Source organism: Delphinus delphis, chromosome 1 (genome assembly GCF_949987515.2).
Source record: "Delphinus delphis chromosome 1, mDelDel1.2, whole genome shotgun sequence".
Lineage (NCBI taxonomy): Eukaryota > Metazoa > Chordata > Mammalia > Artiodactyla > Delphinidae > Delphinus > Delphinus delphis.
The window spans coordinates 65,453,967-65,481,872 of record NC_082683.1 but is presented as its reverse complement, the minus strand read 5'-3'; the positions used below and the strand labels follow the sequence as shown (position 1 = coordinate 65,481,872).

At 36.4% G+C, this 27,906-nt stretch overlaps 1 protein-coding gene across 1 annotated transcript in view; it reads right to left on the bottom strand.

The window, feature by feature from the left end:
• MSH4 (mutS homolog 4) overlaps nt 1–27,906 on the bottom strand; it is a 96,941-nt gene that overhangs the window by 42,850 nt on the left and 26,185 nt on the right. The window contains exons 8-9 of the mRNA XM_060006030.1: nt 26,958–27,025; nt 9,096–9,170 (exon numbers count right to left, since the gene is read on the bottom strand). Coding sequence (XP_059862013.1) covers nt 9,096–9,170; nt 26,958–27,025 — 143 coding nt within the window. The remainder of the gene's footprint in view (nt 1–9,095; nt 9,171–26,957; nt 27,026–27,906) is intronic.

Below are 27,906 nucleotides of genomic sequence, written 5' to 3'. Positions count from 1 at the left end.
TTAGGTATGCAGGTGAAGACAGATTGTATCTGGACCATTTTTCAGATAAAGAGCACATGGCTAAACAGTGGCATCCACTGCTTTACTACTATGACTTTTATTTTTCTTGCTGCCCAACTAACATTAACATTAAACTACTTATTAATGTAGTTTAACTAGTTTAATTAACTACTTATTAATGCAGTTAAACAGTTATCATTGTACATTCAGAGTACTCTACATATAACTCCAAAATTTGGGTTAAATGTATTAATACATTAAACTAAGAAAGTGTTTTGTATATTTGTAAATAGAGCAACTTATCCATTCTTATACGGCAAAAGTAGGGATTTTATTTTGCTTAATTGAAACTATGAGTGATCACTATTTGAATAAACAGAAAAGAGAGAAAACATAGGTAACCTGACTTTTGCCTCCTATTTTAGTTTTGTTATGAGGCAATGGCAATAACTTTTTTGCTTATTAATAGAAAAATAATACTTACATACCAATAAAAACTAGAAATGCATAAGAGCATAAAGAAAAACATTTAAATCACTCATTATTCTACCACCCTTCCAAAGATAAATACTCTTAAGTATTATGACATATTTCCTGTCCCTTTTTCAAATCAAAAAATTTATATCATTACATGCTCCTTTTCTCCCCCATCTATTTAAAAATAGATGAAAAAAATCACCATTCTGTAACCATTGGAGTTACTTCAGGTAAAAGTCATTAATAACTAACAAAATCAATGGGTGAAAGTTTGACAAGAAACAGTATATTTACACAGTCTCATGGTATCTCTCCACAGATTACTTATAAATTTATAGTGAAGTAATTAATCAAAGTTATTATCACCAAGAAGGGAAAGAAAAATGACATCATGTGCCTCCTGATGTAATACACTGAGAAAGATACAACATTGCTCATAGAGTATTATTGCCAAATATGGGTAAGCAGAATTTAATCATGAGGAAACGATCACGCAAACTGAGGAATATCTTATTAAACAACTGACCCGGCACCTGTGGCCGCTGGTTTCCCTGCACATTTGGCACCGCCAGGGCTCTCGTGATCCAAGCAGTCATACCACCTCTGCACCTAGTCCTCACAGGGGCAGACCAAGAGCTCCAAGGAAGCCTCAGGACCAGACTCCTGTGGGTGGACCACATGCAGAGGTGGGGATAAAACCAAAGCTGAATCCCAGGGATGGGGTGACTAAAGAAGATCTAAAATCTTTCCATCAGCTGTACAAGCTGCAGATCAAACCCCCACAATCAGCTAGGAAGACCCTGTTTTTATGGAATATCTGAGTAGACAATGAGTGTTCCCACAAATGAAAACGGTCTAGCTCTGGCAGCTGTGGACTTTGGGGGCAAGCACACGCAGGAACTGGGCCAGATCAGAGACTGAGTGGTCCCCACAGGGCACACAGCAGGTCCAGAGACCAGCCCAGAGGCAGAGGAGGGCCTCTTGGGGAGGCGGAGGTGAGCTGCGGCTCACGGCATGTAAGGACACTAACAGCGGAGACTCCAGGGAAACATAATTATTACTATTAATTTTATTACATTTTGATTCATTCTGTTGTTGGCTCTAGCTTTTTTTTCTTTCATTTTGTTTGTTGTTTAGTTTTTTTTTTAAATTCAGTCTTCTGGGATCTCCATGGTTTATAAAATATTTTTATTTTTTTATACATTTCTATTTTTACTTTGCTTTTATGTTGTTCTGTGTTCTTTTCCCTTATTTTTTTCTTCCTCTTTTCTTTAATATATTTTTCTGTTTTTCTTTTTTTTATATTTCCATTTCTACTTTGCTTTTCTGTTGCCTGTTTTTTCCCTTTTTATTATTTTTAAATCGTTTTTATCAGTTTATTCTGTTTCCTTGCTTTATTCTTCATTGGCACACTGTTTTGTTTTTGTTTTTAGGTTATGTGTTTATGTTAGTTTTAATCCTAATTGTTTGATTTCATTTTTGAGTTCTTGTATTTTTCTGGTTGTTCTCTTGATTTTTGTTTTATTTGGCTCTGTTTTGTTTCTTGCACGTGTGTGTGTGTGTGTTTTCTTGTTTCTGTTTTTGTTTGTTTGATTTTGTTTTTACAATTTCTCCAGGGTTCTGTTTGCCTTTTTTTCTTTAATACATTTTCTATTTGTTAAAATATATTTTTATTTCTACATTACTTTTCTGTTGTTCTGTCTTTTTTCCCTTTTCTCTTTTTCATTTTTTTTTTACATCATTTTTGTCAGCTTGTTTTGTTTCTTTGCTTCATTCTTCCGTTAGAATTCTGCTTTGGTTTTATTTTTTGGTTTTGGGTTTTTGTCAGCTTTCCTCTTGTTTGATTTCATTCTTTGGTTCTTCTGTTTGTCTGGTTGTTCTCTTGCTATTTGATTTATTTGGTTCTGTTTTTGTTTCTTTTCTGTGTGTGCGGCATGTTTCCTTGTTTCTGTTTCCATTTGTTTGATTTTACTTTTTACCATTTGTCTGGGGTTTTGTTAGTCTTTTTTTCTTTTTATCCCCTTTATTGCCAGGATGAGAGACTTGCAGTGTCCTGGTTCCTCGACCAGAAGATGGGCCTGAGGCTCTGGAGTAGCAGCACCGAGTCCAGGATGCTGGACCATGAGAGAATTCCTGGTCCCAGGGAAGATTAACTGCCAAGAGCTCTCACTGAGGCCTCTATCTGAATCCAAGACCCAGGTCCACCCAAGTGCCAGCAGCTCCCAGCACTGGACATGTCATACCAAACAACAAACAAGACAGGAACACAAACCCACCCATCAGCACACAGACTACATCAAGTCATACTAAGCTAACAGACAGCCCCAAACAAATCATCTGACGTGGCCCTGCTCATCAGAGGGAAAAGACTCAGCTCCACCCACTAGAATGCAAGCACCAGTCCCTCCCATCAGGAAGCCTACACAAGACACTGGACCAACACCACCACTGGGGGCAGAGAACAGAAATAAGAGGAACTGTGACCCTGTAGCCTAGGGAAAAGAGACCTTAAATACTGTATATTAAACAAAATAAGAAGACAGAGAAATATATTACAGAAAAAGGAGCAAGATAAATATGCACAAGACCAAGTAAATGAAGGGGAAATAGGCAAACTAACTGAAAAAGAATTCAGAGTAATGATAGTAAACATGATCCAAAATCTTGAAAATAGAAGACAGAAAATACAAGAAATGTTTAACAAGGACCTAGAAGAACTAAAGAGCAAACAAACATTAATGAACAACACAAAAACTGAAATAAAATACACTCTAGAAGGAATCAATAACAGAATAACTGAGGGAGAAGAACGGACTAGAGAGCTGGAAGATAAAATGGTGGAAATAAATGTCACAGAGCAGAGTAAAGAAAAAAGAATGAAGAGAATGGAGGACAGTCTCCAAGACCTCTGGGACAACATTAAGCACACCAACATTCAAATTATAGGCGTCCCAGAAGAAGAAGAAAAAAGAAATGGGGCTGAAAATATTTGAAGAGATTATAGTTGAAAAATTCCCCAACATGGGACAGGAAATAGCCACCCAAGTACAGGAAGCACAGAGAGTCCCATACAGGATAAACCCAAGGAGAAACATGCCGAGACACATATTAATCGAGCTAACAAAAATTAAACACAAAGAAAAAATATTAAAAGCAACAAGGGAAAAGCAACAAAAAACATACAAGGGAATCCTCATAAGATTAACAGCTGATATTTCAGCAGAAACTCTACAGACCAGAAGGCAGTGGGAAGATATATTTAAAGTGGTGAAAGGGAAAAACCTACAACCAAGATTACTCTACCCAGCAAGGATCACATTCAGAATCGATGGAGAAATCAAAAGCTTTACAGACAAGCAAGTTAAGAGAATTCAGCAACATCAAACCAGCTTTACAACAAATGTTAAAGGAATTTCTCTAGGCAAGAAACACAAGAGGAGGAAATGACTTACAAAAACAAACCCAGAACAATTAAGATAATGGTACTAGGAACAAACATTTCAATAATTACCTTAAATGTAAATGGATTAAATGCCTCAACCAAAGGACCCAGACTTGCTGAAAGGATACAAAAACGAGACCCATATATATGCTGTCTACAAGAGACACACTTCAGAACAAGGGACACATACAAACTGAAAGTAAAGGGATGGAAAAAAGATATTCCATGAAAATGGAAATCAAAAGATAGCTGGAGTAGCAATACTCATATCAGACAAAATAAACTTTAAAATAAAGACTATTACAAGAGACAAAGAAGGACACTACATAATGATCAAGGGACCAATCCAAGAAGAAGATTTAACAATTGCAAATATCTAAGAACCCAACATAGGAGCACCTTGATACATAAAGCAAATGCTAACAGCCATAAAAGGGGAAATCGACAGTAACACAATCATAGTAGGTGACTTTAACACCCCACTTTCACCAATGGACAGATCATCCAAACAGAAAATAAATAAGGAAAAAAAAGCTTTAAATGACACATTAAACAAGATGGACTTAATTGATATTTATAGGACATTCCATCCAAACACAATAGAATACACTTTCTTCTCAAGTGCTCATGGAACATTCTCCAGGATAAACCGTATCTTGGGTCACAAATCAAGCCTTGGTAAATTTAGAAAATTGAAATCGTATCAAGTATCTTTTCCAACCACAACGCTATGAGACTAGATATCAATTACAGGGAAAAAATCTGTAAAAAATACAAAGACATGGAAGCTAAGCAATATGTTACTAAACGACCAAGAGATCACTGAAGAAATCAAAATCAAAAAATACCTGGAAACAAATGACAATGAAAACATGACGACCCAAAACCAATGGGATGCAGCAAAAGCTGTTCTAAGAGGGAAGTTTATAGCAATACAATCCTACCTCAAGAAACAAGAAAAATCTCAAACAAACAACCTAACCTTACACCTAAAGCAATTAGAGAAAGAAGAACAAAAAAACCCCAAAGTTAGCAGAAGGAAAGAAATCATAAAGATCAGAATAGAAATAAATGAAAAAGAAATGAAGGAAACAATAGGCAAAGACCAATAAAAATAAAAGCCGGTTCTGGGAGAAGATAACCAAAATTGATAAACCATTAGCCAGACTCATCAGGAAACAAAGGGAGAAGACTCAAATCAACAGAATTAGAAATGAAAAAGAAGTAACAACTGAAACTGCAGAAATACAAAGGATCATGAGAGACTACTACAAGCAGCTATATGTCAATAAATGGGACAACCTGGAAGAAATGGACAAATTCTTAGAAATGCACAAACTTTCAAGACTGAACCAGGAAGAAATAGAAAACATGAACAAGCCAATCACAAGCACTGAAATTGAAACTGTGATTAAAAATCTTCCAACAAACAAAAGTCCAGGACCAGATGGCTTCACAGGCAAATTCTATCAAACATTTAGAGAAGAGCTAACACGTATCCCTCTCAAACTCTTCCAAAATATAGCAGAGGGAGGAACACTCCCAAACTCATTCTATGAGGCCACCATCACCCTGATACCAAAACCAGAAAAAGATGTCACAAAGAGAGAAAACTACAGGCCAATATCACTGAGGAACATAGATGCAAAAATCCTCAACAAAATGCTAGCAAACAGAATCCAACAGCACATTAAAAGGATCATACACCATGATCAAGTGGGGTTTATCCCTGGAATGCAAGGATTCTTCAATATATGCAAATCAATCAATGTGATATACCATATTAAGAAACTGAAGTATAAAAGCCATATGATAATCTCAATAGATGCAAGAAAAGCTTTTGACAACATTCAGCACCCATTTACGATAAAAACTCTCCAGAAAGTGGGCATAGAGGGAACCTACCTCAACATGATAAAAGCCATATATGACAAACCTACAGCCAACATCATTCTCAATGGTGAAAAACTGAAAGCATTTCCTCTAAGATCAGGAACAAGACAAGGTTGCCCACTCTCACCACTATTATTCAACATAGTTTTGGAAGTTTTAGCCACAACAATCAGAGAAGAAAAAAAAAATGAAATGAATCCAAATAGGATAAAAAGAAGTAAAACTGTCACTGTTTACAGATGACATGATACTATACATAGAAAATCCTAAAGATGCCACCAGAAAACTACTATAGCTAATCAATGAATTTGGTAAAGTAGCAGGATACAAAATTAATGCACAGAAACCTCTTGCATTCCTATACACTAACAACAAAAAATCAGAAAGAGAAATCAAGGAAACACTCCCATTTACCATTGCAACAAAAAGAATAGAATACCTAGGAATAAACTTACCTAAGGAGGCCAAAGACTTGTATGTAGAAAACTATATGACACTGATGAATGAAATCAAAGATGATACAAACAGATGGAAAGATATGCCATGTTCTTGGATTGGAAGAATCAATATTGTGAAAGTGACTATACTACCCAAAGCATCTACAGATTCAGTGCAATCCCTGTCAAATTACCAATGGCATTTTTCACAGAACTAGAACAAAAAATTTGACAATTTGTATGGAAACACAAAAGACCTTGAATAGCCAAAGCAATACTGAGGAAGAAAAACGGAACTGTAGGAATCAGTCTCCTTGACTTCAGATATACTACAAAGCTATAGTAATCAAGACAGGATGGTACTGGCACGAAAGAGAAATATAGATCAATGGAACAGGACCAAAAGCCCTAAGGTAAACCCACGGACATACAGTCACCTTATCTTTGGCAAAGGAGGCAAGAAACTACAATGTAGAAAAGATAGGCTCTTCAATAAGTGGTGCTAGGAAAAGTGGACAGCTACATGTAAAAGAATGAAATTAGAACACTCCCTAACACCATACACAAAAAAAAACTCAAAATGGATTAAAGACCTAAATGTAAGGCCAGACACTATAAAACTCTTAGAGGAAAACATAGGCAGAACACTCTATGACATAAATCACAGCAAGATCTTTCTTGACCCACCTCCTGGAGTAATGGAAATAAAATCAAAAGTAAACAAATGGGACCTAATTAAACTTCAAGCTTTGCACAGCAAAGGAAACCATAACAAGATGAAAAGATAACCCTCAGAATGGGAGAAAATATTTGCAGATGAAGCAAGTGACAGAGGATTAATCTCCAAAATATACAAGCAGCTCTGTAGCTCAATGTCAGAAAAAGAAAGAACCCAATCCAAAAATGAGCAGAAGACTAAATAGACATTTCTCCAAAGAAGACATACAGATTGCCAAGAAACACATGAAAAGATGCTCAACATCACTAATCACTAGAGAAGTGCAAACAACCACAATGAGGTATCTCTTCACACTGGTCACAATGGTCATCATCAAAAAATGTACAAACAATAAATGCTAGAGAGGGTGTGGAGAAAAAGGTTTCCTCCTACACTGTTGGTGGGAATGTAAATTGATACAGCCACTATGGAGGACAATATGGAGGTCCCTTAGAAAGCTAAAAATAGAATTACCATATGACCCAGAAATCCCACTACTGGGCATATACCCTGAGAAAACCATAATTCAAAAAGATACACGTACCACAATGTTCACTGCAGCATTGTTTACAATTGCCAGGACATGGAAGCAAGCTAAATGTCCATCAACACATGAATGGATAAAGATGATGTGGCACATATACACAATGGAATATTACTCAGCCATAAAAAGGAGCAAAATTGAGTTATGTGTACTGAGGTGGATGGACCTAGAGTGTCATACAGAGTGAAGCAAGTTAGTAAGAAAACAAGAAATATCGTATGCTAACACACATATATGGGATCTAAATAAATGGTACTGATGAAACTAGAGGCAGGGCAGGAATAAAGGTGCAAATGTAGAGAATGGACTTGAGGACAGAGAGGGGGAAGGGGAAGCTGAGACGAAGAGAGGGAGTATCACTGACATATATACACTACCAAATGTATATAATGGATGGCTAGCGGGAAGCTGCTGCATAGCACAGGGAGATCAGCTCGATGCTTTGTGACCATCTAGAGGGGTGAGATAGGGAGAATGGGAGGGAGGCACAAGAGGGAGGGGGTATGGGGATATATGTACACTTATAGCTGACTCACTTTGTTGCACAACAGAAGCTAACACAACACTGGAAAGCAATTATATTCCAATAAAGATATTTTAAAAAAAAACTGACCCTTACTCTTCAAGATGTCAATATCACAAAAGGCAAAGAAAGGCTGAGAAACTTTTCACTTTAAAAAAGTGTAAAGGGGCTTCCCTGGTGGCACAGTGGTTGACAATCCGCCTGCCGATGCAGGGGACATGGGTTCGTGCCCCAGTCCGGGAAGATCCCACATGCCACGGAGCGGCTGGGCCCGTGAGCCATGGTCACTGAGCCTGCGCGTCCGGAGCCTGTGCTCCGCAACGGGAGAGGCCACAACAGTGAGAGGCCCACATACCGCAAAAAAAAAAAAAGTGTAAAGAAACTTGACATTAAATACAATGTATGGTCCTTGACTGGATCATGTACCAGGAAAAACAAAAATACCATAAAGAACAGTATTAGGACAACTGAAAAAATGTGAATATAGGCTATATATAATATGCAGTTGATCCTTGAACAACATGGGTTTGAACTGTGAGGGTCCAGTTATGGGTGGATTTTTTTCAATAGTACAATAAATACCACAATACTACGTGATCTGCAGTTAGTTGAATCTGCAGATATGGAACTGCAGATACAGAGGAACTGTGGATGTGGAGGAACTGAATATTCAAAGGGCCAACAATAAGTTATATGCAGAATTTCCACTACACGCAGGGTTGGTGTTCCTGACCCCCATGTTGTTCAAGGGTCAACTTAATAGTATTTTACCAATGTTAAATATCCTGAATTTTTAAATCATATTGTGGTTATGCAAGAGAACATCTTTTTTCTTAGGAGATATGCACTTTAGTATTTAGGTACTGCAACTTATTCTCAAATGGTTCAGTAAGGTAATAATAAGGACAATAATATGTGTGTGTGGTGTGTGTGGAAAGAGAGAGAATATGAGAATTCATTATACTATTCTTGCAACTTACTGTTTGAAATTTTTTCAAAACAAAAAGTGTAAAAACCTGATGCTAGACATGTTTTAAACAACATATACACATAAAAATTACCTTTAAAGGATCCACGAGTTCCAAGGTATGTTTTAGGTATATTAAATTTGTTATCTTTGATTCAGCTGCAGTAATCTATTAAGATAAAAATCCAAATGTGGACACCATAAATATTTAACACATTAATGGGTTTTCCTCTTGAACATTCTACACTTACATTTCCCATACATTTTTATTTATCAACCTCGGCAGGATAACAGCCTAGACAATGATTACAAATTACTGACCCATCATGATAAGCCTAATGCACTAGTCTCCTGTGAGTCTGACAGTGAGAAGAGTTCACCTCACTGTACCCAACTTTCATTTCTATATAAAACGCTTTGTGTCCAGCTTAACCCACAGTAGCAACAGGAGATACAATTCAATACTGACCAGCACTAAGAGACTAAGATTAATTTTAAAAGGCAGAAAAGACACTGATAAATGGATGATACTTGAAAAACTGAATCCAAACCTCCCAGATAGTTATAGAACATAAATTTCCCTCATCGGTTCCTGTTTATGCAAGTAAAACAATTTTCATAATTCCAGTGGTCCAAACTAATTATAGTTTTTCAAAATAAAGCAACATCAACATTCTAAATTTTATAAATAAATTGTTTGAAAATCAAATCATACCATCTCCAAAGCCAAACACTGGTACTAAACCTGGGGAAATGAGGAATGTTTGTGAATGGACTAATTTACCAATACTGACAAGGAGTTTTAGGATATTACAATTATGATGTAATATGCTTGATATAGAGCTGTTTTGTTATTTTTATTGAAATATAGTTGATTTATAATGTTGTACTAGTTTCAAGTATACAGCAAAGTGATTCAGTTTTACATATATATAAATATATCAAGAATATATAAAGATTAAATAATATGTAATACATATTCTTTTTTTACATTCTCTTCCATTATAGGTTATTACAAGATATTGAGTATAGTTCCGTGTGCTATTATAAGTAGGCCCTTGCTGGTTTTCTATTTTATATATATTAATGTGTATATTTTAATCCCAAACTCCTAATTTATCCCTCTCCCTCTCCCACTTAGTAACCACAAGTTTGTTTTCTATGTTTGTGAGTCCATTTCTGTTTTGTAAATAAGTTCATTGTGTCATTCTTTGGATTCCACATAAGCGATATCATATGGTATTTCTCTTTCTCTGTCTTGCTTACTTCACTTATCTTGATAATCTCTAGGTCCAACCATGTCGCAAATGGCGTAATTTCATTCTTTTTTATGGCTAATATTCCATTGCGTGTGTGTGTGTGTGTGTGTGTGTGTGTATGCGTGTGTATACATGACATCTTCTTTATCCATTCATCTGTCAATGGACACTTAGGTTGCTTCCATGTCTTGGCTACTGTTTTTTTTTTTTCTTTAAAATATTTATTTATTTATTTTTGGCTGCATTGGGTCTTCACTGCTGCACGTGGGCTCTCTCTAGCTGCAGCGAGTAGGGGTAACTCTGTTGCGGTGCATGGGCTTCTCATTGCAGTGGTTTATCTTGTTGCAGAGCACAGGCTCTAGGTGCGCGGGCTTCAGTAGTTGTGGCTTGCAGGCTCTAGAGCACAGGCTCAGTAGTTGTGGCGCACAGGCTTAGTTGCTCTGCGGCATGTGGGATCTTCCCGGACCAGGGCTCGAACCCATGTCCTCCGCACTGGCAGGTGGATTCTTAACCACTGTGCCACCAGGGAAGTCCCTTGGTGCATGTATCTTTTTTGAATTGTTTTTCTCCAGATAAATGCCTAGTAGTGGGATTGCAGGATCATATGGTAGCTCTATTTTTAGTTTTTTAAGGAACCACCATACTGTTCTCCATAGCGGCTGTACCAATTCACATTCCCACCAACTGTGTAGGAGGGTTCCCTTTCCTCCACACCCTCTCCAGCATTTATTATTTGTAGACTTTCAATCATGGCCATTCTGACTGGTGTGAGGTGATACCTCATTGAAGTTTTGATTTCCATTTCTCTAATTAGCAATGTAATTAGCAATGTTCACGTGCTTTTTGGCCATCTGTATGTCTTCTTTGAGAAAATGCCTTTTTAGATCTTCTGCCCATTTTTAAAAAATATATTTATTTATTTAGTCTGTGTTGGGTGTTAGTTGCGGCATGCAGGATATTTCATTGCAGCATGCAGGTTCTTCATTGCAGTGCACAGGCTTCTCTCTAGTTGTGGCGTGCGGGCTCCAGAGCATGTGGGCTCTGTAGTTGTGGTGCATGGGCTCCAGAGAGCATGGGCTCTGTAGTTGCGGCACACGGGCTCTCTAGGTGTGGCGTGCAAGCCTAGTTGCCCTGCAGCGTGTGCGATCTTAGTTCCCTGACCAGGGATCAAACTGGCATCCCCTGCATTGCAAGGTGGATTCTTAACCACTGGACCACCAGGGAAGTCCCATTCTGCCCATTTTTTGATTGAACTGTTTGTTTTTTGATATTGAGCTGTATGAGCTGTTTGTATATTTTGGAGATTAATCCCTTGTCAGTCGCATCATTTGCAAATATTTTTCTTCCATTCTGTAAGTTGTCTTTTTTTTTTATGGTTCCCTTTACTGCACAAAAACTTTTAAATTTAATTAGGTCCCATTTATTTATTTTTGGTTTTACTTCCATTACTCTAGGAGATGGATCCACAAAGATACTGCTGTGATTTATGTCAAAGTGTGTTCTGCCTATGTTTTCTTCTAAGAGTTTTATAGTACCTGGTCTTACATTTAGGTCTTTAATCCATTTTGAGTTTATTTTTCTATATGGTGTTAGAGAATATTCTAATTTCATTCTTTTACATGTAGGTGTCCAGTTTTCCCAGCACCACTTATTATTAAAAGACAGAAGAAACTGTCTTTTGTACATTACATATTCCTGCCTCCTCTGTCATAGATTAATTGACCATAAGTGCGTGGGTTTATCTCTGGGCTTTCTATCCTGTTCCATTGATCTATATATCTCTATTTTTGTACCAGTACCACACTGTTTTGATTACTGTAGCTTTGTAGTATAGTCTGAAGTCACGGAACTTGATTTCTCCAGCTCCACTTTTCTTTCTCAAAGATTGCTTTGGCTATTCAGGGTCTTTTGTGTTTCCATACCAAATTTTAAAAATTTTGTTCTAGTTCTGTGAAAAATGCCATTGGTAATATGATAAGGATTGCACTGAATTTGTAGATTGCCTTGGGTAGTATAGCTATTTTGACAATATTGATTTTTCCAATCCAAGAACATGGATATCTTTCCATCTGTTTGTGTCATCTTCAGTTTCTTTCATCAGTGTCTCATAGTTTTTGGAGTACAGGTCTGTTGCCTCCTTAGAAAGGTTTATTCCTGGTATTTTATCCTTTTTGATGTGATGGTAAATGGGACTGTTTCCTTAATTTCTCTTTCTGAACTTTCATTGTTAGTGTATAGAAATGCAACAGATTTCTGTGTATTACTTTTGTATACTACAACTTTAACAAATTCATTGATGAGCTCTAGTATCTTCAGGATTTTCTATGTCTGCTATCATGTCATCTGCAAACAGTGACAGTTTTACTTCTTCTTTTCTAATTTGGATTCATTTCTTTTTCTTCTCTGATTGCCATGGCTAGGACTTCCAAAATGATGTTGAACAGAAGTGGTGAGAGTTGACATCCTTGTCTTGTTCCTGATCTTAGAGGAAATGCTTTCAGCTTTTCAACAGCTGTGGTTTTGTCATATATGGCCTTTATAATATGTTGAGGTAGATTCTCTCTATGCCCATTTTCTGGAGAATTTCTATCATAAATGGATGTTGAATTTTATCAAAAGCTTTTTCTGCATCTATTGAGATGATCACATGGTTTTTATTCTTCATTTTGTTAATGTGGTAGCTCATACTGAATGATTTGTGGATACTGAAAAATCCTTGCATCCCTGGGATAAATCCCACTTGAATATGGTGTATGATCCTTTTAATGTATTGTTGGATTCAGTGTGCTAGAATTTTGTTGAGGATTTTTGCATCTATGTTCATAAGTGATATTGGCCTGTAATTTTCTTTCTTTATGGTATTGTTGTCTGGTTTTGATATCAGGGTGATGGTGGCTTTATAGAATGAGTTTGGAAGTGTTCCTTCCTCTGAAATTTTTTGGAATAGTTTCAGAAGGACAGCTGTTAACTCTTCTCTAAATGTTTGATAGAATTCCCCTGTGAAGCCATCTGGTCCTGGACTTTTGTTTGAGCAGAGTTCTTTTTTTTCTTTTTTTGCAGTACACAGGCCTCTCACCGTTGCGGCCGCTCCCGTTGCAGAGCACAGGCTCCGGACGCGCAGGCTCAGCGGCCATGGCTCACGGGCCCAGCCGCTCCGCGGCATGTGGGATCCTCCCAGACCGGGGCACGAACCCGTGTCCTCTGCATCAGCAGGCAGACTCTCAACCACTGTGCCACCAGGGAAGCCCTTGAGCAGAGTTTTTTAATCTGATTCAATTTCAGTACTTTCTGGGTTTTTCTGGGGTTTTTTTGTTTTTTGCGGTATGCGGGCCTCCCACCACTGCGGCCTCTCCCGCTGCGGAGCACAGGCTCTGGACGCACAGGCCCAGTGGCCATGGCCCACGGGCCCAGCCGCTCCACAGCGTGTGGGATCTTCCCGGACCGGGGCACGAACCCGTGTCCCCTGCATCGGCAGGCAGACCCTCAACCACTGCACCACCAGGGAAGCCCAATTTCGGTACTTGTCACTGGTCTGTTAATGTTTTCTACTTCTTGCTGGTACAGTCTTGGAAGATTGTATCTTTCTAAGAATTTGTCCATTTCTTATCTTTCTAAGAATTTGTCCATTTCTTCTAGGTTGTCCATTTTATTGGCATATAGTTGCTTGTAGTAGTCTCTTATGGCCCTTTGTATTTCTGTGGTGTCGGTTGTAACTTCTTTTTCATTTCTAATTTTATTGATTTGAGCCCTCTCCCTTTTTTTCTTGATGAGTCTGGCTAAAGATTTATCAATTTTGTTTATCTTTTCAAAGAACCAGCTTTTAGTTTGGTTGATCTTTTCTACTGTTTTTTTAGTCTCTATTTCATTTATTTCTGCTCTTCCATTAACTTTGGGTTTTGTTTGTTCTTCTTTCTCTAGTTGCTCTAGGTGTAATGTTAGGTTATTTATTTGAGATTTTTCTTGTTTCCTGAGGTAAGCTTGTATTGCTATGAGCGATTTCTCTTTGAAGCCTCCTAACCTATATCCCCATTGCACAATACCTGGACTTTTCCAAGACTATATGGATCAATTTAGAAGAAATACTCAAATGAACGTTATTAGCCCCAAAACAAGTTATCTCATGCTCTCTTATAATGAATTTCTGAAACTAACTGGAATATTAAAAATAAATAAAATTCACTGAACATAAGACAATTATCATCACTATTACTAAAGGAGAACATCTTCCAAAAATAGCCAAGATACTCTTGAAGAAGAACAGCATGGAACGACTAACTCTAATGAATATCAACTTATAATAGCGTAATTAAGAAACTGTGGTATCAGCACAAGAGCAGACAGACAGACCAATGGTATAGAATAGAGTCTAGAAAGAAGATCATATATGGGCACTTGATTTATGACAAAGGTTGACTGTGGAGCAGTAGGCAAAGGAAAGTCTTCTCCATAAATGGTACCAATACGATTATGAATCTGTACAAGAAAAAATTAAATATGGCCCCTTCTTCACACCACATACAAATATCAATTCCAGGTGGACTGTAAATCTAAACATAAAACAATAAAGCATCTGGAATATAACGAAGAGGAATATCTTCATTACCTTGGATATTCTAACCAAACCTTTATAAGTTTCATAATTGATGATTTAGCACACATTAATCACAGGTTCAAACTAATGGCTAAGTTGTTTACATCTCCCCCATGGTCTGGTTTTTGTGGGCACACAAAAATCACATTACAAATACTCCAACCACAAATCCCACCATCTGTGTTTTGCTTCTTACTAAATAAGGGACGTTTTCACCTAACAAGTTCCTACTACTGCAGTAATTTGGGGTTTTGCAATATTTCCCCCCCAGTCCTCCACCTCCTGAGTAATCCTGGTACCTCCCCATGTAATTCTGCATGACGTACTTCTTTCTCTCAGGAACTGTAAGTAATAAGAATATCCTTTGGACTTCCCTGGTGGTGCAGTGGTTAAGAACCCACCTGCCAACACAGAGGACATGGGTTCGAGCCCTGGTCCAGGAAGATCCCACATGCTGCGGAGCAACTAAGTCCATGTGCCACAACTACTGAGCCTGTGCTCCACAACAGGAGAAGCCACTGCAATGAGAAGCCCGCACACCACAACAAAGAGTAGCCTCCACTCACCGCAACTAGAGAAAGCCCGCGCACAGCAACAAAGATGCAATGCAACCAAAAATAAATAAATTAATTTAGATTAAAAAAAAATATATATATATACATAAAGCCTTTAAATGGCATTAGCCTCTCCATGTCATCACTCAGTGATCTCCATAAATTAAAATCCCATGGGTACAATCAAGACACTGGGGTAGGTAAAGACTTCTTAAGCAGAATACAACAAACACTAACTATACAGGAAAAAAATAAAGTAGACTACATTTAAATTAAAGACTTCTAATAAGTCAGACAGAGACAAATACCACATGATCTCACTTATACATGGATCTAAAAACAAACAAAAAACCAAACTCATAAATACAGGGAACAGATTGGTGGTTGCCAGAGTTAGGATGTGGGGGAGAGGCAAAATGGGAGAAGAAGGTCAAAAGGTACAAACTTCCAGCTATAAAATAAATAAGTCGTGGGGATGTAATATACAGCATGGTGACTATAGTTAATGACACTGTATTGCATATTTGAAAGTTACTAAGAGTGTAGATCTTAAAGTCCTCGTCACGAGAAAAATATTTAAAACTATGCATGGGGATGGATGTTAACTAGACTTACTGTGGTGATTGTTTCATAATATATACAAAATAATAAATCATAAAAAAAGAATTTCTATTCATCAAAAGACACCACTGATGCAGGATAGGTTCTCCAAAAACCAATTTTTAGAAACCAAATAATTTATTTGAAAAGTAATTCCAGGAAGTATAGGCAAGAAGAGTGGGGAAGTAAGAAGGCAAGGGAAGAACATCAATATAGGATGTAATGATGATCCGGTTACCAGTGTATGGTACCGTGGCTCAATCCTGCTGGAGACCTCTCAGAGACAGTGTAAAGTAAGCTTCAGAAACTACTTCCAGAGGTAAGGAAAATGGGGCATTTATTCACCAACTTCAGTTCAGTATTCGTCAAGACCTATCACTGGGTCAGCAACTCCCTGATTACTCTCTAGTCTCTCCTGTGGCCAGAGAAAGTCCTCAGGCAGAAAGTTTCAGCTTGCTTGCAGTGAGATGCCATACATACACAAAAGTGAATGCCAAGGGGATGTGGGTGGCACACCAACAATGTCTACCCCACAATACTGAGCAAAAAAAGCCAATTACAAAGTGGGAGAAGATATTCGTAACACAGAAGAAACGAAGGGCTTATATAAACAGCTCTACAAATCATAAAAGATAACTCAATTAGGGTTAACTAATTAACCCTAATTGAGAGGGATAACTCTCTCCCATTTTGCCTCTCCCCCACATCCTAACCCAAAAATGGGCAAGACCTTCACAAAAGAAGATAGTCAAATGGTCAATATACATATGAAAGAGTGTTCAACCTCATTAACAGGAAAATGCAAATTAAAACCACAATGAAATACTACTATCTACCAACCACTATGGCTAAGATTTTTAAACTGACAATATCAGGTTTTGGATAAGAGCAATGGGACTTCTCATACCCTCCTGATGGGACTGTAAATTAGTACAATCATTTTGAAAAACATTTTGGCAAACATCATGTTTGCCAAAAGTTCAACTAAAGTTGAAGATACACCTCAAGACTCAGAAGTTCCATTCCTATGTACCCAATAAAAATATGTCCAAAATTTTATTAAGAAGCAGGTATAAAATGATTAAGCAGTATTATTTCTAACTGCCAAAACCTGCCCACAACTCAGAAGTCCAACAACAGTGAACTGAATAATGGCATACTCATACAGTGGAATATTATATAGCAATGGAAATAAATGAGCTATAGCTATATGCAACAACATGAATAATCTTACAAACACAATGTTGGATAGAAGAAGCCAGATATAAAAAATACACACTGAATGATTCCTTAAAGTTTTTAAAAGAACAGGTAAAACTAAGTTATAAAGAAAAACAAAAAAGTAATTAATAAAAAGTGGTTTCTTTTTGGAGGGAGGTAGAGAATAATGAACAGGAAGGAACAGAAGGGGAGTTCTGAAGTACTGGCAATATCTGTTCCTTTACCTGAGTGGTCATCACATGGGTGTTCACTGTTGTAATGCCTGAATACATTTCTGGCTGTAATAATTGGGTATAACAATTGGATTCTACTGGCATCTAGTGGGTAGAAGCTATGAATACTGCTAAACATTTCAGAATGCACAGAACAGTAAAAGAATTATCCATCCTAACATGTCAACAGTGACAAGTTTGAGAAATCCTGCTGTGGAGGAGTTGTCTTACTATATTTACACAGGTACTCTCTTAACCTCTTATATCACTAGTGATTTCCTGTTTCTTCTTTCTCTGTCTCTCCTTCCAATCTCTTCCTACCTTAATGGCTTTGAAAAAGTAAACAGCAATGAATCTTACAGTTGCAAGGTACTAAGTGTTGCCCATACCACATGAGCAGAGAGGTAGACCCTTCCCTGGTGAGTACTCCAGATGAGTATCCAGCCCTGAATGACACCTTAACTGTAGTTTGTAAGACCCTAAGCAGAGAACCAAGCTAAGATATGCATAGACTCCTAACTGACAGAAACTGTGAGATAATAAATATGTGTAGTTTTAAGCTGCTATAGTTGAGGTCATTTGTTATGTAGCAATAGAACACTAATACAGTCTCTTTACAGCTTGCTTTTTCAAAGCCAAGAAAAGTTTCTTCGTGGAGAACTGGGAGACAATTCTCTACTGACCTTTTGCATATCTTATGAGCAAAGGCACTGACTGCCTTTGTTCTGGACAGACTTTTCAAGGATGTTTATATAGTGAATAGCCTTGAAAGATATAGTGTCTCCTTCTACAGCAAAGGGCAGGTTTGCTTACAGTCTCAGAAGATAAAGATGGTGCCTCCCTGCATAATAGCAGGCAAATATGCTTACCGCCCATTATAAAAGATTCAGGTTCCCTAAGATCAGCAATTCTCTCCTGTAAAACTCTGTATGTGCAGGTATCACCTAGCCCTCTTCACATCGCCCTGTGGGAAAAGGAGCTTGGGGAATCAGTGCAAGAAAATGTTGATACTCTGGATATTGCTATTGTGGGTATAAAGTCCTTTCTCTCTGATCTAGGAGTCTGTGTCTTCTGTCAGCATTTATGAAACTGTGGCAGGCTAACTTGTTAGCTTGCAAGTAGGGTAGAATATCAGATACCTTACAGTTCCTGATAATACTATGCTGTAATTGCTTTTTTTTAACCAAAATCTCAAAATGAATTATACATTCCTTTGGATTAGAGATTCACTTCTTACTGTATCCCTAGCACTCATTACAATGCTTGGTAAAATAACTTGTTGAATTAATTAAAGAAGGAGCCATGTACTACATACTCTATATGGCAGTCTGAAATCAATTGGAAAAAATTAAAAGTTATTCAAAACAAAGCAAAGAAACTTGGGTAAAAAGTTGAAAAAAATTCTTTGATATCAAAGTTTTCAAATGTTGCAGGAAGTATTTTGGATGTTTATAATGGAAAACACAAACATTCTTAATGCAATACATTAAATTGTAAGGTTATAAACACTGCATAAAAAGAAAAGACATTTGGATTAATTAAAATAATAAATTTAAATTTTATTCTCAATGAAACTTATGATCAGAAAATATGCATTTTATAAAATCAATATTCTTAAAGAGAAAATATGAGAATTCACCTTAGGCAAACAATTCCATACTGGAAATTTTCAGAGAACATTTAGTTCATTCAGAAGTTTAAGCCAATCATAAAATTCAGCCAAAAGAACATTTAGTTCATCCACAAGCTTAAGCAAATAATGCAATTTAACCAGCAAAAGTCTGAACTAATTTAGTAAATATCATATTTAATTAAGATATATATATATATATATGCTTATATTAAATGAAGGAAAAGCCTCATTTAAAATATATCTCCAGATGGTTAAGGAAACAGCAACTGAGAAACAGTATAAGGAATAGTGAAATTCATGAATTATGTATCAAGTCAATATATTGCTTAAGTTTCCTTAAAAGTTAGTACATCTCATCTGAAAAGTACTTTTTTTACTTTATATTTTTCCTTTTTTTAAAATGTTTTATTGGAGTATAGTTGATTTACAACGTTGTGTTAGCTTCAGGTGTGGAAAGTATTTTTTAAAAAGCCTCCACAAAGGACAGATGTGCTGGTTAAGTAAAAAATGTACAGCTATGACTGATCCCTCCAAAACTAAAAAGGGTGGGAAGTAACACTGGCCCATAAAAACCTTATGGAGCTAGTTACAGATTGCCTTTTCTAGACTGGAAAAAAGATTCCAGATTCTCAGTTTATAGAATTACCTTACACTTAGCCCACTGGGCTTTTCTAAAATCTGACAGTCAAACTGATTACAGCAGCTGGTTATTTAATCACAGATATTTCCCAGAGAGCTAGTTGGCTAAATTGATATTCCTTTCTTAATATAACCAGAAACAGTCTAATGCAAAAACATGTACAGCTGATCCTTGAACAACACAGGTCTGAACTGCATGGGTCCACTTAAATGCAGATTTTTTTCAATAAATGCACATATGTACTGGAGATGTATTTTCTCTTCCTTATGATTTTCTTAACAATGTTTTCTTTTCTCTAGCTTACTTTATTGTATGAATACCATATAAAAATATATAACATACAAAATATGTATTAATCAGCTGTTTATGTTATCAGTAAGGACTCCAGTCAACAGTAGGCTATCAATAGTTAAGTTTGGAGGAAGTCAAAAATTATATGAGGATTTTCAATTTGCAGGGGGTCAGCACCCTTCAGCCTCATGTTGTTCAAGGGTCAATGGTATATTACTAATTCTTATAGCCAGAGAAACTAAATCATGAATATGTATGACTGTGTAATACTACACATTACACAAGGTGACAACAAAGAGACTGCTCTCAGGTATAATCTGATAATTAATTCTTTCCTATAATAAAATATTACCTGAATCTAATGATGAGGAAACATCAGACAAACCCAAATTGAGTGAAAATACACACCCGTAATTTTCAAGTGTCATGGTCATGACTGAAGACTAAATAGATACAAAAACTAAAGGCAATGCTTGATTCTTAACCGAATCCTTTTTCTATAAAGGGCATTGTTGGCGGGACTTCCCTGGTGGTCTAGTGGTAAAGAATCCACCTTACAATGCAGGGGATGCCAGTTCGATCCCTGGTCAGGGAACTAAGATCCCACATGCCGCAGGGCAACTAAGCTCGTGCATGCCTCAACTAGAGAACCTGCATGCTGCAAACTACAGAGCCCACACGCTCTGGAACCCGCGTGCCATAACTACAGAGCCCACATGCCCTGGAGCCTGCATGCCACAACTAGAGAGAAGCCTGCGCATCGCAACAGCCTGTGCGCCGCAACAAAAGATCCCGAATGCCTCAACAAAGATCCCACATGCCACAACTAAGACCCAATGCAACCAAAAATTTAAAAAATAAATAAATAATAAATACATCTTAAAAAATAATAATAAGGGATATTATTGACAAAATTGGAAAAACTTGAATGAGGTCTGAGGATTAAATGTTATTAAATGGTATTATCGTTAATTTCCTTATTTTGAAGGTTTACTGTGGTTGAATAGGAGAATATCCTTGTTGTAAGAAATACTAATGTATTTGAGAGTGACAGAGCATCATGTCAGCAACTAACTCTTAAAATTTTCAGGAAAATAAGTTCTTTGTAATGTACTTGCAAATTTTCTGAAGATTTGAGATTTTATTTAATTTTTATTGTCACTTTCTAAAGATGCTGAAACCAAAAGGTCTTACATGCTTCCAGAGAATGGAGGGGGAAAATATGTCAGTCATATCCAAAATTCAGGAGTCTCAATGGTTTCAACTTCTCAATAGGAACATTATAAGCTACAAGACAGTGGGGAAATGCCTCCTAAATTCTGAAGGAAAATTACTTCCTGACGAATTCTATTTTCAGCAAAACTATCAATCAATCATGAGGAAATGAGAAAACAGTTTAGACATATAAAGTCTCACTCTTTCTCAAAAAGTTACTAAAAACTGTGCTCCATGAAAAGAAGAGAGTAAGTGAAAACAGAGGAAGACTTGGGATATGAAAAACAAGAGATCCAGGACTTCCCTGATGGTCCAGTGGTTAAGAATCCACCCTCCAATGCAGGGGATGTGAGTTGGATCCCTGGTTGGGGAACTAAGATCCCACATGCTGAGAGGCAACTAAGCCCATGCGCCACAACTACTGACCATGTGGGCCACAACTAGAGAGAAGCCCATGTGCTGCAACAAGGAGCCCACACGCCACAGCGGAGGATCCTGCGTGCCGCAGCTAAGACCCAATGCAGCCAAAAATAAAATAAATAAACAAACATTTTTTTAAAAAAAGAGAGATCCAACACAGGAAAGACAAACAATGATGATGAAGAGAAATCTGGGGTCATAGCTGTATACTAGCGAAAGAGAGGTAACCAATCCAGATTGGAACAAGTTTGAAACCTGTGGGAGAGACATCTTCCAGAGGTTGAAATTGACTGAGTACCTGAAGTGAATGAATGAATACTGAGAGGATATTTAGAATATACTGAAAGGATATTTATATAATTGGTGAAAACGTCTATGCTTGAATTAGTGAAAGTACAAGGTAAACCACACACAAAAAAAGTTATTAATTCTGGGGAAAAAATGTAAAAAGTTGTGCATGCTCAGTTCTGTGTAGCATGGATAGTCATAATCATTTTTATCTAACTAAAATTATGTTATAACCTTACGGGGTGAGGGGAAGTAGGGAAGTGTCCATGTTTATAGAAGGAAAAGGAAAGAAAACTAAATAGTCATCCTTCTGGAAGGGAATTAACATGTAATATCAAAGGATATATGAAGAAAATGAAAAGACAACCCAATAAATGGTAGAAAATATTTGTAAATCATATATACAATAAGGGACTTATATCCAGAATATATAAAGAACTCTTACAACTCAATAATAAAACGACAATCCAATCAAAAATTAGCAAAGGATATGAGTAAACATTTCTGCAAGGAAGATATACAAATGGCCAATAAGCACAAGAAAAGGTGCTCAACATCATTAGTCATATCAGCGAAATGCAAATAAAAACCACAAGAGACTACTTCATACCCACGAGGATGACTAGAATCAAAAAGTCAGATAATAACAAATGTTGGCAAGGATGTGGAGAAATTGGGACCCTCATAGACTGCTGGTGGAAATGTAGAACGATAGTCACTTTGGAAAACAGTCTGGCAGTTTTTCAAACAATTAAACATAGAGTTACCATATGAGCCAGAAATTCCACTCTAGGTATAGATCCAAGATAAACAAAAACTTACATCTACACAAAAACTTGTATATAAATATTCATAGCAGCATTATTAATAATCAAAAGTGCAAACAACTCAAATGTTCATCAACTGATGAACAGATAAACAAAATGTGCTATATCTATACAATGGAATATTATTTATCAATAAAAAGAATCAGGGCTTCCCTGGTGGCGCAGTGGTTGAGAGTCCACCTGCCAATGCAGGGTACACGGGTTCGTGCCCTGGTCCGGGAAGATCCCACATGCCGTGGAGCGGCTGGGCCCGTGAGCCGTGGCCGCTGAGCCTGCGCGTCCGGAGCCTGTGCTCCTCAACGGGAGAGGCCACAACAGGGAGAGGTCCGCGTACCACAAAGAAAAAGAAAAAAAGAAGAATCAAATATTGATGTATGCTACAATATGAATTAACCTGAAACATTATGCTAAGTGAAAAAAGGCAAACATAAGAGGCTACATATTGTGTGATTCTATTTATATGAAATGTCAAGAATAGGCAAATCTAAAGGAACAGATAGATTAGAAATGCCAAGCACTGGGGGGAAGAGGACTGGAAGGGATGGAAAGTGATTGCTAACGGGTACAGCACTGCTTTTTGGGGTGATGAATACGTTCTAAAAGTGACTGTAGTGTTTGTTGTACAACGATGAATATACAAAACATGGTTAAATTGTATACTTCAAATGGGTGAAGTGTATGCTTTGTGAATTCTACCTTGATAAAGCTGTTATATTTTAAAAAATAAACTGTGTGATATATGTAGAAATAAAATATATGACAATAGCCCAGTGGGAGGAATGGGGGGAATGGCAGCATACTACCATAAGGTTTTCTTTTTCAGCTTTACTGAGGTATAACTGACATATAAAATTGTAAGATATTTAAAATGTACATTGTGGTAATTTGAGGTACATACACATTGCAAAAGGATCCCCCCATCTAGTTAATTAATGCACCCATCACCTCACATATTTATCTTTCTTTTTGTATGTGAGAACATTTAAGATTTACTCACTTGGCAAATTTCAATTATACAATACAGTGTTATAAACTATAGTCACCATGTTTTATATTTGATCTGCAGATCTTATTCATCTTATAGTTGAAAGTTTGTACGCTTTAACCAACCTCTTCCTATTTCCCTGATCTGCAAGCCCTGGCAACAACTTTTCTACTCTTTCTGTGAGTTTGCTTTTTTTTTTTTTTTTTTTACATTTCTCATACACGAAACCATGCAGTATTTATCTTTTTCTGTCTGGCTTATTTCACTTAGCATAATGCCCTCAATGCTACCCCGGTTGCCACAAATGGAAGTATTTCCTTCTTTCTCATGACTGCATAATATTCCAGTGTGTGTCTGTGTATTTGTGTCTGTATCTTGGCTATTGTGAATAATGCTGCAATGAACATGGGAGTGCAGATATCTCTTTGACATCCTGCTTCTATTTCATTTGGATATATACTTAGAAGTGGGATTGCTAGATCATATGGTAGTTCTATTTTTTTAATTTTTTGAGGAACTGCTATATACTCTTTTCCATAAATTTAGCTGCACTAATTTACATTCCATCAATAATGCACAAGGGTTCTTTTTTCTCCACATTCTCACCAACACTTGCTATCTTACATCCTTTTGATGACAGGCATTCTAAAAAAGTGATATCTCATTGTGGTTTTGATTTGCATTTCCCTGATGATTAGTGATGCTGAACACCTTTTCACACACCTGCTAGTCATTCATATGTCTTCTTTGGAAAAATATCTATTTGGTTCCTCTGACCATTTTTTAATCAGATTGTTTATTTTTTTGCTATTGAGTTATATGAGTTCTTTATATATTTTGAATATTAACTCCTTATCAGATATATGATTTGCAAATATTTTCTCCAATTCTGAAGTTACATTTTAATTTTATTGGTTATTTCTTTTGCTGTGCAGAAGTTTTTTAGTTGGATATACTCCCAACTTGTATTATTTTTGCTTCTGTTGCCACTACTCTATGGTTCTTATACCACATGTGAAGTGACATAATATTATTTGAAGGTAGACTGAATTCAGCTAAAGATGTAATCAATAAACCTGAAAGCAACCATTAAAATAACAAAACAATGAGTTCTATCCAATAAATCAACAGAGGAGTAAAATGGGATCATAAAAAATATTCAATTAATCCAAAAGAAGGCAGAAGAAAAGGAAAAGAAAGCAAATAGAAAAAAAGTACCATGATGGCAGATTTAAATCAAAACATATCAATAATCTCATTAAGTACAAATGAAATAAACACCCTAATTAAAAGTAAGATATTCTGGGAATTCCCTGGTGGTTCAGTGGTTAGGACTCTGCACTTTCACTTCTGAGGATGTAGGTTCAAATCCCTGGTCAGGGAACTAAGATCCCACAAGCTGCGTGGCCAAAAAAAAAAAAAAAGAAGAAGAAGAAACAGGTAGCCTTAATAGCATCATATCTATTAAATATTTAAGAAGTTGAATTTAGAGTCAAAACCATTCCTACAAAGAAAATTCCAAGTTTTAATGGCTTCATTTGTGAATTCTACCGAACATTTAAGGAAGAAATAGTACCAGTTCTACACAAACACTATGAGAAAATTGAAGAGGAAGGAATGCTTCTAACCTCATTGTATGAAACCAACTAATTTTGTTCCAGACATCAGTTGTTCTAGGTTACCTCTCATTTGTATATATTGAATTTTAAGGTGTTTCAATTATTTAAGGAAACTTCCAATTCTCTGCCTGCCCAACAGCCAAAACTTTTCCATATAATGTTTTTATTGTAAATGAACCTTAAGAGCAATTATCTCTACAATATGGAAAGGCTTCTTAAACATAGATAAGCCTTCAATGGATTTGCAAAGAAATCAAATTTTAAATCAAATTTTACTGATGTACAAGACGTCTTTCCTTTTTAAGCACACGAGCAAAAATATACAGGTGACCCTTGAACAACATGGGTTTGAATGGTGCGGGTCCAGTCATAGGTGGATTTTATTCAAAAAATACAGTATGACACAATCCAGTTGCAGAACCCTCCTATGCAGAGGGCTGACTGTAATGTTACACACCTGCGTGGGTTTTCAACTGTATGGGGGGCGGGGAGGGGGACACTCCAAACCCTGCATTGTTCAACAATCAACTGTACATGTATTTCATTAAAGTAAATATTTTTCAATTCACCTTAAATGGAAGAATGAAAACCATCTATTACTTTCTTTATAGAATGTGCCTATAGGCACTAAGTATTTACTTATTATTTTTTTAATAGATCTTTATTGGAATATAATTGCTTCACAATACTGTGTTAGTTTCTGTTGTACAATAAAGTGAATCAGCCATATGCATACATATATCCCCATATCCCCTCCCTCTTGAGCCTCCCTCTCACCCTCCCTATCCCACCCCTCTAGGTCATCGCAAAGCACCAAGCTGATCTCCCTGTGCTATGCAGCAGCTTCCCACTAGCTAACTATTTTACATTTGGTAGTGTATATATGTCGATGCTTCTCTCACTTCATCCCAGCTTACCCTTCCCCCACCATGTTCTCAAGTCCATTCTCTATGTCTACCTCTTAATTCCTACCCTGCCACTAGGTTCATCAGTACCACTTTTTTTTTTTTTAGATTCCACATATATGTGTTAGCATACAGTATTTGTTTCTCTCTTTCTGACTTACTTCACTCTGTATGACAGACTCTAGGTCCATCCACCTCACTACAAATAACTCAATTTCGTTTCTTTTTATGGCTGAGTAATATTCCATTGTATATATGGCACTAAGTATTTAAATTTGTAAAATATCCAAAGACTTTGTTTCATTCCTAAATGTTAAGCATATTTGAAAACTAATCAAACTTCACATAATGATCACCTTTTAAAGGACCTTTGGAACTAAAACAATTTTTCTCTATTTATTAAGCAAATTATTGTCATCTAAGGTTTTTGAAAACTATATCCAAATTCTTTAAGTAAATATTTGATAAATGAAAATATACCAATTCCTCACCTAAGAAACTTTTAATTTTAAGTATATCATATATGATAATACATTGAGGAAAAAAGTTTCCTTTAAAAAGTTATAATACTCCAGATATTAATAATGACGTACATTTCCAAAAGATTTTCATATTTTCCAATTGTTACATCATATTAAGACAAGTTATATCACATAAGGTATAACAATATAACATATAATTTATACATAAACATACCGTGTCTTGCTTTGGAATTTGGACTAAAACAGAAAGAAGCTGCTCTGTATCAAGAAATCTTGCTAAAACTGAAACAAACAAACAGAAACTATGAGCAGTTAAACTTTATGTTACATTTTTAAAATATACACTATGTAAAATATTATCCTCAAGTAATAGAACAGAACAGTTTTACCTGAAAATATTACTTGTTTGAATTATCTTCATCTATCTTACATTTACCAGGAGTAAACTAATAAATTCTAGTGGTCTTTTCCTAATTTTGATTACTCAGAACTTGTCTTCAAATTTTGCCACTGTTGATCACCCCTTCCTTCTTGAAACTCTACTTCTCTGACTTTTAGATGTTGCTTATCATAATTTTCTTCCCACCTTTTTGACTTCTAACTTTTCTACATGATACTTAAAAGATCAGAGAAGATTAGTTTGAAAGCATAGTTCAACCACTAACCATATAACCTTCCAAAAGTTACATAACTTCTCTGAACTTTAGTTGTTCTCATCTTTTAAATGTGGATAATAACATCTTCCTCCTAGGGTTGTAGTGAGGATTAAGTGCAATAATATGTGCATAGGGGTACCTTGCACATACCAGAGCTCAAAACTGTTATTTTATTCTTCTCAACTCATTTTCCAGCTTCAAGTACACTATAAAAGTATATGTATAGATAATTGGAATCTATCCCTTTTAAATGTCCCCAAGTGTTTTTTTCTTTACCTTAAACTATAGTAACTATTTCTTAATGACTCATGGTTATTATCATCATTGTAATGTGTGATCTCAAAAGTTTTTGTGTAAACTTATTGATACTTTCACAAAGTGGCCCCAAATTGTTATCCTTTAAAAAAAAGAACTAAATACAAAAATTTTATGTCACTTCTTTCTTGTTCAAATTTTTGATGTTCTTCAGTTTGCCTACCTCTAGAGCTGTGCCTCTTTCTAAATTAC